An 11,834-nucleotide genomic window follows, 5' to 3' on the forward strand; every position below is an offset into this window, starting at 1 on the left:
AATAGAAAAGCTTCACGTTGCAAGTAGACAGCTGTACAATTCCTCAAATTTTAGACAACTCTTCTTGAAGATGTGTCCTTTCTACATATAACCAGTAATTAACAGTATAGACTTTAATAGCTCTGTTTGAACCTTTTTAGTGATAATAGACAGCAGACCAACAACGTATTTATTTTATATATATATTTTTTGTACAGCATTTTTACTTTCAAGTTGCTTCAGAGCTTTCAATTTTCTTCAGTGCCACTCATACAGACACTGGGAATTACTCCTCGGGAAGATTCTGGAGAAAAGAACCTGTATAGGTAGATGTATTCGATGTAAGACTTGATGCATATTTCTAGCTTCTTGTGGAATGACTTGGCCTAATGTCATCCAGTCAATGACACACGAAACCAGCTTTCTGCACAAAGTAATTCACAACTATTTAATTTAGATAGGCTAGATCTCAAATGAAGTAATGAACAACATCAATGCATCTACCTGTCCTTTCTTCTTTCTGCCTACACAAAAATTCTCAAACGTGCCAAATTTTTAATGTTAACAAGATCTTGTTTTTGTTTTGTTTGTTTGTTTTTGCTAGGAGGGAAGAGGAGCAGCAAAACTTACTATCAAACTCCAGCAAGAAGAAATGGATTTACAGAAAGGATTTATTCTTATTTTAAGACATGTAAATAGTCTTTGATAACTGAAGATCCTTTCTGGCAGATTATAAAGGGAAGATGCTTCATATCAAGATCATTTTTGCAACAGATTTAGAACCTTACTAACGTGACGTGCTTCTCACTCACAACATTGGCATGGTAAGCCTGTATATACAGATACATACAACAATGCTGTGATAAGGCTTTAAGGGAAAAGAAGCACTGCTTAGCAGGTAATGCACATAAGGGGAAAGGTTTTTACCCTGGTCAAAGATGTACTTGCAGTTTCACCACTGCCAAGTCAAAGTAATGACTGTGGATAATGGAATTAGAATGCTGTCATCTTTGTTTTTCAGCTCTTCAGAGTAGTGGGACAACATCATGATGTGCCAAACTCTGGAAATGGCTAGTAGTAGAAAAGGATGCAAAACAAGGACAAAAAACAGTGACCCAAGACCAGCAAGGAGAATTCTGTGAACATCTGGGTCTACAAAAACCCTTCTACCTTGCCACTAGGATCCATTCCAAAAGGTTTTGTTAACTGGTCAAAATGGATTAAATACTCCAACTGGAGAAAAAAGGTTTGATTCTGAATCATCAAATCAGTGTGTTCTTCCATACAGTACCTCATTCATGAACACTGAACAGCAGCAGGCTTCACAGTATTTATTTACTATATTAATTTCCAGATGAGTTGTAATATTTCCTTTACACCCCATATTCCCTGCTCTTTATTTAGTGAGCTGAAAAAATAGCTATCTGAGAACCAGATAAGGATCAAAATTAGAACATTACCTTTGAAACAACCATTTTTGACAAGTCATAGGAGACGCAATATTGAATATCTTCACTGTATTCTAATTTAGGGATTACAGGAGGAAGTCATATCAATACACATATTATTGCTATCTCTGTACAAAGTAAACTCTTGGTACAAAATATTGATACACACAAAAGCTTTCTTTCAGGAGGTTAACACAAATATTAATGAGGACAAAATATTTTAAAAAAGCAACTAATAGACCAAGTAATTCAAAATATTACATCCAATTCAAATGAAAATTTAGAACAATAAAAAAGCAATAGAAAGCACATTCAAATCATTTTCAGTTCTTTCCAGTAGAACCAAAGCCACCTTCACCACGTTCTGTATCATCTAGAGTCTGAAAGACAACAATTGTAACAAGCTTGTTTAGAGTTTTAACTTGCCTTCAATTCCCATATAACCAGTATTGTTTATCATGCAGACAGTGCACGTGCAAGGGCTGCCCTGAAAGTTACACCTGCTACTATGGTGGCTCATGACATCAGAGGCAGACGTTGGTGGGATGGCAGTGGAGGTTGAACCTTCCCACCAACGTGCCTTTACGTTTTGTTGCTGTGTCACTGATGGCAGCAGAGGGGCCTTCAAAGAGCATGCCAGCACAGTGAGGCAGCAGGTGGTGCATTTCAGCAGTGGTCATTCTGCTAGTGCAGATTTTTGTAAGTGCAGCATGCAGCATCTTATTCATCACCGTCAAAAATGGTGATAACTATGCTGAACAATGATGTTTTGCAGCTGAGAATTTGCTCTATCAACCAGTGCTATTGTGCTCTTTGTATCTGTTGTAGTTTCCACAGCAGTACATAGGAGGCATTGCTTTCAGAGTGACCTGTGTACTTGGCTTCTCACAGTAGATCAGAACTGTCAGTAACTCGAACTAAACCGAAATATTTTATGAGTCAGTTCTCAATACCTTCCATAAAAGCTTAAATAAATCCCACACTGAGAGACTACAAACTCTAGCATACACTGAAGCATTTCTCACCTACTTGCTATTTGTGAAAAACTTTGAAATAAAAAAAAAAATAAAATAATGCATGCGAAGCATAAAGGGTTTTGCATAAAACGTAACAGAATCACTGCTTAATAGTTAGAATAGTTTTAAAGCAAAGTATTTACCTAAAGCAGAAATTTCATCTTATCTACAACTATCTTAAACTACTAGTTGTTGAAAACAAGCAAATATTTCCCTTTGGCAACTTACTTGAACTTCTTCTAGCTCAGGATAGAAAATGCGTTCGCAGATGAGCTGGGCAATTCTATCTCCTTTCTTAACTACAAAGAAGTTAAATTATTATTATTTCCTTAAAAAAATCCATACAAGTTTAGATGATCTCTTTCCAAGAGTTTGAGAATGTGATAAAATACTTATTCGAAATTTAGTTCAGCAAATACTAGAAACCCCAGAAAAATACAGGCTGTGATAAACTGTGCTTAGCCCTTTTACATGAAGTTCCAGCAGCAATAGCAGTTTAAGGGAAATCCCCTCATTCCTGCTGCTATACCATGGCATCCTAAGCACTGTTGTGCATAAACACTACAGAGACTCAGATAGTTGCTTGTACGATGTAGCTCTTGCATGGATTCAATCTAAAAACTTGTTTCCCTGGGGCATTCTATATTCTAATCCCTGGGGATTCCATTACTCTATGAAAAAAAATAACAAAAAATTGAATGGATAAAAGGAAAAAAAAAATCTATGGCTAGTACCCAGCTTGATTCACAGAAGTTTTTTAACAGGCTTGTGCTGTGAAGTTGCAGAAAAAGTTGTAAAAATATTGGCAATATTTTAACTGGGTCCTGAAGCTTAAACCGATGCATTTGGGAAGGAAGAGCACGATTAAGGGAAAATCATTCTTTATTATTCATGTTTCTCAGAATCACAGAGAAGTTTTTATCTCAAAATTGTTTATTGTTGATAAAGAAAGAATCCTAATACAAAGTTGCATTTCAGTAAAGGTCATCTGGAAAGTTTAACCTTCAGTAAAGGAATCTGAAGGTTAGCTAAGTAGTTCTTTTCTGCACACTGCTTCATTTACTAGGAGTGCAAACTTTTCAGATTTCCTTAATAGGACATTGTTAAGTTGCCAAGATTTTGTTAACTGTAAAAATGGTCTCAGATAAAATTGCCATCTCACAGATTTTGAAAGAAAACTTAATTTCTCATTTCCCACCAGAAGTCTAAAAACAGGCTTTGCTTAGCTTGATGCTTACCTTCAAAAGTCTCCTTGCCAAAGTTGAAGAGCACCACGCCAACGTTTCCCCTGTAATCCTCATCAATAACACCAGCTGATAGATGGAAGAATTAAGAGATATCCAATTAATAAACGTTGCCACTATTTTAAGCAACACAAGTTTAGATTGGTAACAACTGCAGTACCTCATGCTGGTACACTTTATGCTGCTCATGCACAATTAAACACAGGGTCCAATTTTCAATGCATTCAACGTATTGTGAAGTCTGCTTACACAAATACTAAAGTTACATGTCCTTCCTAGACATTCCAGGTACCATACATACAAAATACTACCCATAGAGACTATAAATGCCAAAGAAAGTTGTAGTATGACTACGTCTTGAAGGTTTATTACTGATCATATATACTTAACAATAGACACTTGAGGGTTTTTATTAGTTTCTTCAATTGTGTGAAAATATTGCATTATATATTGTTCATTACATTACTGTATGGCTCTGGACCTGAAAGTGGCAATTTTTATTTATTTTAGACCAGGCACCAGTTAATTAAGTGCCAATTACATAAAGATCTTGCTGCAAATGCTGAATGACTGTTGAGCAGCCCTCTCCATCCTTTCCTGTGCAATATGCAGGTTTAACAGATACGTTGTATGTGAGAAGAGCTTGAGCACCACTGAATCTTGCCAAATGACTTCAGTAAAACAGCTCCTCAGGCACTATACCTTTTTTTGCCAACAAAGAAAGATGTAAGTAAAAGCTAGCTTTTATATTTAGCAGCAGCATCTACAAGAAATTCTAGACCTTAGCATTGCTCTCTGAAAAAGCTCTGGCTACTTTTACTTCCTTTCATTTGAGAAATTCTCAATTACTTTGTAAATGTCACTTCAGGCATCAGGTGTCAGAATTCAGGCATCCTTCTTTGTTTCAGCAAGCTTACCACTGGGGAGGATGATCTAGCCCCCCCAAAATGAAATGATGTGTAAAAAGACAAATAGGTTAGCTCTCTAGGAGTTGAAAACTGTGTGACACTCAAGATAGAAAGTCTGATGAATATTTTAGTGGTTAAACTGAAGTCAGTGGCATTAAGTCATTTGTATTATTCACCAGAGGGAGAAAAGCTTTCACTAAGCATTCAAATTTTGTAAGCTTAGCTATAAAGTAAACTACATTTGTAATGAATCTACATACTGCTTCAGACTTGTTCTCTAGCAGGCAAGAACTGCACTTCCCACTCAGTTCTGAGGATGAAAGCTTTCCAGAGGATACAGAGAGGCATTATTGGCATTATTATTCCAGAACAGCAAGTTGCAGTAACTGTACGCACTACTGAGCACCAAGGCTGTTCTAAAATACGTGTACTGGGTGGAAATCATCTAAGTCATTTTTGGAAAAATTGTGCATTAGAACTGGCAGTCTGACATATGGTCTTACTCTGTCAGAAGTTTGGCATGTCATCTGTTGGGAAAGCATCCACACCTAACAGATGTGAATTCTGAATGTGTTCTCGCATGATCCCTTATTTTTTTCTCTAACCCAATGATCTGCAGCACTTCTTATTGTGTATTTTTCCTTAAATGGATAATGGCTTTCATTGTGACAGAAGTACTTGGGAAGGACAATTAAAATGTTATAACTGGTTTGATTTTGTTTTTCCAGAAGTCCTCTACTGTCAGTAATAATTTTACTCATTATTTTTAAGCTTTTTTTTTTTTTTAACAAACTGAGTGCAAGTCATCCTGCTAAGCACTGTTTATTTCCTTCAAGCACTTCCTAGTCTAACTTTTGGATTGGAAAGATTGTTACAGAGGTGTAGCAGAAATGCTAAGTCATGGCCTGAACCAGTGATTGAGCACCTAGTGGGAAGGCAGGGCCAACCCAGGCGAGCTCAGGTGCATGCAATGCAATGCAATGCATCTGAGTAACTGGAAGGGGTGCAGCAAGGATCCACCCCTTCCCAGACCTCATTTAAGGGTTGGCAGTGGAGGCAAGGGGGTCTTGCTGAAGATCCCTGCCTTCCCTTGAGGTCTTTTGAGGGTAAGTAGATTGTTTCCTTTGTTTCTGTGTCCATAGCTGCTGTATGTGGGCTAATCCTTACTTCCTGCAGCCTAGGACTTTGTTATCTTGCTATTATTGCTGTGCTTTTCATCTACAGTAGACGATGTATACTATGGTGTCTTGGGTATAGAATGGAGAAGCTTTGATTCCCATGTTAGTGTTTTTTTTTTTTTTTGTTTTTTTTTTGGTTACTCAGGAAAGCCTAAAAACACCAGAAGGAGGCCTAAAAAAATTCTGATATAACATAAAGTTGGCATAGATGCTCTGCCTTAACCTGATAGCAGAGGCATACAGCAGATGCAGCCAGACTTTCACGTGCCACAAAGCAGACCCAATAAAGAGTTCTGCAGCAACTCTAAATTTACTTAGAGTTGCCTCTACTTTATGGCTAGCCTGGCATCAGAGAACGGTGCCCACAGTTACCATCCCTAATATCCAGAGCCCTGCCTATTAGCAAATACAGGCTAAGCATCATTCATTATTAGTCTGAGCTTGTAAGTCGCTCAGTACTTACACCTGGGTTGTGTCTCACTATCGCTACAAGCTGTGTGACAAAAGAACTGAGCACAGCTCTTCCAAAGAGGACATGGGGGACTGGTGGAAGGCAAGCTGGATGTGACCTCCCCTATGAGGATAGGTTAAACTACCTGGGGCTGTTCAACCTGGAAATAAGGCGGCTCTGGGTGACCTTTCAGTATCTAAGGGGGGGCAACAAGAAAGAAGGAAAAGATTCCTCAGTGAGTTCTGCTGTGGCAGGACAAGGGCAAATGTTTTGAAACAATAAGAAGGGAGATTTAGATTTAAGGAAAAAATTGTTTTACAATAATGGTGGTAGAGCACCCTGGTAGGAAATAGGTTTTTTGTTTTACTTTCAGACTTTAATTAATTTACAAAGTTAGAGCTGGAATTCTATATGCCTTCATTTAAATTAATTCAAATCTTACACCAGACCAGAAAAAAAATCATGCATAACTCTTCAGTGAAAATGGAGAAAAACAGACTAAAAGTAATCTTTAAAGCCTAAACCAAAATATAATTTGTCAGACATTGCTTACAAGATCATTATCAATGATTTTCTTATTGTAACCTTATAGTATCTTGTAACTCATCAAGTTTTAAACCAATTGTGATTTGTAGAGTCTCTGTGGAATTAATCAGATTCTCTCCTTTTGCCGGACAGCTAGTGAAGCTAGCACAATTTTACACCTATGTGAAACTAGGGCATTTTACAATTAAGATTTACAAAGTTATAGTAAAAATAACAAAAAATCTTACCACCAACATCTATGAAGTGCTTTGCAGCTAAACCGGAACGTGGTGCTAGGAAAAAAAAAGAATTATTTTTGTAAGTGCAATACAAGATACTTACAGATTAGTGTGTTTGTACAAAGTTGTGTTAGCAGGAACTGTTCCCATGGTCTATCTAAAATAAATGTGACTTTAGAGGAAAGGCTATAGATATTATTGTATATACAAACAAAACCAGCTGCTACAGCCTACGATAAAATTGGCATCTTTGGATGATTCAAATTCTTCCTTGATTAGACCACCAAATACAGAACAGGTTTCTTCAAAGAATGCTGGAATAGGATGTTATCCACTGTTCTGGACTGGTCTTAAAGGACTATTCTGGCAGTCCACTCTAGTTATGATTGAAAACAATATTTGACAGTTTACTAAGAACACGGCATGCAGATAAACTATGTGTGGGCTTTTTATATTCCTTGGTCTACCTTGATGAGATGCTTAAATGTTAACTGTTTTCAAAATTTTCTCTGTTTAGCATAAAATAAATGCATACACACTCTCTTTTTAAAAGAAAGAGCACAGCAAATGGAGTATTTCCTTTCACCAGGGTAGAATATCTTGTACGGGTTTTCTGACAGGTTTTCTATGATTGTCACTAAAAGTAGTCTATTAGATGAGGTTCTTACCTCAGGACCAATTTTTAAACAATCTGTGTGTTTTCCATATGTCCCTTACCTTTTGGTCTTCACCTTCTTAATTATAAAACTGCAGGGAAATAATCTGTGATCAATCACATCACACACAAAGCTGTAGGCAGGATGCAGCTCTCTAGCATGGGGCTTAGTAATTACATAGGCATGTGAACTTTTTTATGTGTGTAGAGTAATTCTGAAAGCAAAATCTAAATGTAAAGGCAGCTCCAAACCTCCCTGGTATGAGATCTCAGCTTTTTTTATAGCCTGTTTGCTTACCTACTCGGCCATAGCATCCAGCAGGAAGGGCAATCTGAATGTCTGTTTTCACGACAGCCTTTTCCATGGGTGGGATGATGTAGTCATAGGCACTGCGTTGTGGGAAGAAATACTAGTTTATATAGAATCCTTAAAAAATAATAGTAAATGCTGTATCTCAAGGTACAAAGTTATTAAGAATTGCTCCTGCTGGGCTGTGGCAGCACGACCTACCATCATGAGCTTATCGTACAAGAAACGCTTATAGACCGACGATACCGAATGCAGATCCTTACAGACGAGACAATCTCTTTTTGATGGCGCTAGCTTTCCGTACCGTCATTTGGATAGCGTAATCATGAGGCTGCTATTCTTATCTGCTTTTAATTGGTAAGAGACGTAAAGCACGCAAGTTTAATTTGAAATCACCGCGGACTCGGGGCGCGACCCCTCCCTCACCTGTACAAGTCGTAGCCCGCGGCTCGCGCAGAGCCCTTGGACGGAGCGCAGGCGTTCTCGGACAGCTTGGTAAAGCGGAGCCGAGCGGAAGGCTCCCCGACTGCCGAGCCTTTCTGCCTCTTGCTGGGGGATGGCTGCAGAGCGGCCTCGGAGCACGGCATGGCTGCACGAGAGGGTGAAGGCGGGAAACAATCTCCTGCAGCAAAAAGCGCGCGAAAAAGCAGCAGCGCCCACAGCAGGCGGAGGGGAGTCCCGATCACCGAACCCCCGCCGGTTGGAGTGGCCTCGCCCGACCCCTCCCGACTGCCCACCTCCCCGAGGGCCCTCCCGCTGTGAGTTCCCGCCCAGATGCGCTCCCCGCCGAGCGAGGCAGAGCGAGGGGCGGAGCGGTGCGCTGAGGCGGACCGCGGTTCCCTTTCGCGCCCCCCACCCCCTTACTGCGCCAGCGGGGCCGTAGCAGCTGTTTGAGGCGCGAGGCGTGCCTCAAGGCGGCCGCCATACGGACAGCGGAACGCGTCAGGACGGCTGTGCTTCCTGCCGCCGTCCGGCGGTCACAGCCTCCCGGGGCGCAGCGGGGGTGCCCGCGGCCCCACTGCTCCTACGCCTGGGCCGTACCTGCCATGGGGCGTGGCGGGGGCCCCGGTAGCGGCACAACGGCGCGGGGCTCCCCGGGACGAGGAGCGGCGGCGCCGCGCAGGGCTGGGCGGACCCCGCGTGGCTCGCAGCGTTGCCGGGGGAAGCGATGGCGGGTGCACGGCGGGAGGAGCCAGCCGGCAGAGTCGGGGGGGCTGCGCCGAGCGGGGTGCCTGCGTGGGGCGGGAGCGGTCCAGGTCGCCTCGCTCTGCTGGGGCATAAAGCTGCCCTCCTGAGGAGGCTACAGATAGGAAAACCCCTTGCTGTCATGGTTGCCCGCGCGTCTCAGCTTAGGCACGGCTCTGGTGAGATTTCGGGGTGTTTAGTTGTGATAATCACTCCTCCCGTACCACCATTTCTAAAGGACTTGCCTGAATTGGCACACACAATCATAGAAAGGCTTAGATTGGAGAGGACCCTACAGCCCCCCCCAGCCTCTGCCATGGGCTGTGTGCCCCCAGCTCAGCTCCCAGGGCCACTCAGCCTGGCCTTGGGCACCTCCAGGGATGGGGCACCCACGGCTCCGGGAGGCCCATGCCCGGGCCTCACTGCCCTCTGAGTGAAGAGCTTCTCCCTCACATCTAACCCCAAGCTGCCTTCTTTTAGTTTAAAGCCATTCTTCCTTGTCCTATCACTATCTATTAAAAGTTGCTACCCTTCCTGCTTATAAGCTCCCCTGAAGTATACTGGAAGGCCATGAGGAGATTTTCCCTCAGAGCCTTCTTTAAGCTTTCCTGATGTGGAAGTGATTCCTGCAGGATTTTTGGCTACAATGCCTGTGCCTGGTCACTTTGGATTTCATCTCTGCATGAGATCAAGTGTATGTGATTGTTCTTGCTGTTACAGTTCCTAAATGCAGCCAGGTGGCAGTGAAATCATTGTTGCACGCTGCTGTTCGGTTGTGAAAAACAGTATTCAGAAAAACATGCAAATATGGGGTTTCTTTATTGCCATTCGGCATTTTTAGTCTCAATAATGTGCATGGTTTGAAAGAGAATGCTCATGTGTCATAGACATATGTGAATAAAGCTTAGAATATCTGACTTCTGATATTGATACTGATAATTGGCAAATTGAAAGCTAACTGGATTTCTAAGTTCTATCAAATGAACACCTAATTATAGGTGGTTATTTATGCAAGTAAAACTTTACAATGATTACAACTACATCCTGGATTGTACTGAAGGCATGGGGTGGGCTCAGTTCTGCCTGCAGCTGAGGTAGCCTGAAGCTCTGTGCATAATGTGGATGAGGTCCTGTTGTCATCAGGAGAAAGTTCTCAACTGCCCAACGCTTTTCCCGTCACTGCTTAAAGTGTGGCAGATTTGCCTCAGTACTGGGATTGTGCTGTTTGCTCAGGAGACAAGCAGTCATTTGGTCAACATTTCTGCGTTCTTGACTGCTGACTTGTGCCTTTCTGTTAGGCATGTCCTTCTGGCTTTGAAGAGTAATAATGAGATAAACTGAAATTATCTGCCTTTTCCCTAAAAGAGTGGAGGCTGCTTTCTTGTACACAGAAAGAGATGCCAGCTTCTTTTATGGATAGTAATCCGTAAAATTCTCTGCACTGGTGTTAGAACGAGCATTTTTATTAGGAGAAAAAGATGCCTTTAAAATAGAGATTTCCTTACATTCACTCCTGTCTCACTTAAAATAGCTGCCTCTCTCTCAGTGATTAAGATGCGTAATTTAAAAGGCTGCCGTGGGGGAGTTTATTTGCAATTAAGTTTATTTTTGATCTTGTGTTTTGCTGTACTGTGCAGAGGGCTGTAGAACTTTGTCAGTGCCGTTCCAGAACAACCTTAGTGCTTTGTTTGAAACTAAAATTCCTCTGATGAAATGCCAGCAATGGTGTGAATTGTTGCTTTTATTATTTGTGGAGAATGCAAGCTAAAATCTGTTGCGTTTGGTTGTGGTTACACTGGCACAGCTCTGTACTCTGTGTATCCCTGCAGCTGAGGTAGCGTGCGGTGTTCTCGCAGCACTGCTGGCTGCATGGCTGCCATGCGCTACGCTCTGCCAAGTGGCCCCACCACCCCACCCAACTGTGCTAAACTGTGTAGCTGTGTGCACCATATCTGGAATATCAGAATTAATCATGCTACTTGTTGCCGCGTCTGTCACTTGAAGGCTACCAATTGCCAAAACTGCTTTTGCCTTAAAGATGAATTTGAAGTACCATGCAGAATTGTACAAAAATGAGAAGGGATGAGGTATGTCCATGCTTTCTGAGAATGAAGGTTAACTGTCATATTTTGTCTTGCCAGAAAGATACAATGAGAATAGTGTTGTCAGTAAGAACTATTCATCGTACAAATCTTTGTTTGTGTTTCCTTAGATATATAGCAAATATGTACTTATATGGCACTCCTTGAAACTGGTAGGGTGATTAAGTAGAGGAGAGATGAGATGACTAAATGATGATGAGATGACTAAACTTGCATTTGAAGATAGGAACATCTTCAGAACGAGTGTGGTTAATTAGTATGGCTAGTTAACTCAGGTAATGGACCCATGGAAGGCCAGAGCCTGTATCAGGGTGGTGGTCAAGTGATAAGAACAGATATAAAGAAGTGCTGCAAAAATCCTGGGGTGTGCTAGCTTTGTGGAAAATCACATAGCACCCAAACTTGCACAGCTTCTCAGTAAGTTAGTATCTCAGCTGTGTGTGAGGTTGGCTTACTGCACACTGGGACTTTTTGGACAACAGTTTTCTAAAGATCCAGGTGCAACAGCTGAGAGGCTTTGCCTGTACTGACTTGCAGCAGCACGAGGTGGGGGACTGATGGGATTTCAGAGCACACTGGCCTTTTGTTAGGGGA

At 41.6% G+C, this 11,834-nt stretch overlaps 1 protein-coding gene across 3 annotated transcripts; it reads right to left on the bottom strand.

Moving 5' to 3' along the window:
- Window positions 1–1,295: 1,295 nt before the first annotated feature.
- DUT (deoxyuridine triphosphatase) lies at window positions 1,296–8,891 on the bottom strand. Of its 3 annotated transcripts, XM_042824670.1 has the most exons (7): window positions 8,818–8,885; window positions 8,380–8,575; window positions 7,942–8,033; window positions 6,998–7,042; window positions 3,682–3,756; window positions 2,672–2,742; window positions 1,296–1,807 (listed from the first exon to the last, which is right to left on the bottom strand). In XM_042824670.1, exons 1-7 carry the CDS (start codon window positions 8,876–8,878, stop codon window positions 1,751–1,753), a joined length of 597 nt encoding a protein of 198 aa, XP_042680604.1. In that variant the 5' UTR covers window positions 8,879–8,885; the 3' UTR covers window positions 1,296–1,750. The 3 variants fall into 3 exon arrangements, with proteins under 3 accessions (XP_042680604.1, XP_042680605.1, XP_042680606.1); XM_042824671.1 differs by lacking the exon at window positions 6,998–7,042 and having other exon boundaries at window positions 8,818–8,891; XM_042824672.1 differs by lacking the exon at window positions 2,672–2,742 and having other exon boundaries at window positions 8,818–8,888.
- Window positions 8,892–11,834: the final 2,943 nt, after the last annotated feature.

The sequence above is a fragment of the Centrocercus urophasianus genome, unplaced genomic scaffold (genome assembly GCF_019232065.1).
Source record: "Centrocercus urophasianus isolate 14NV4802_14NV808 unplaced genomic scaffold, USGS_Curo_1.0 seq_23, whole genome shotgun sequence".
Classification (NCBI taxonomy): domain Eukaryota; kingdom Metazoa; phylum Chordata; class Aves; order Galliformes; family Phasianidae; genus Centrocercus; species Centrocercus urophasianus.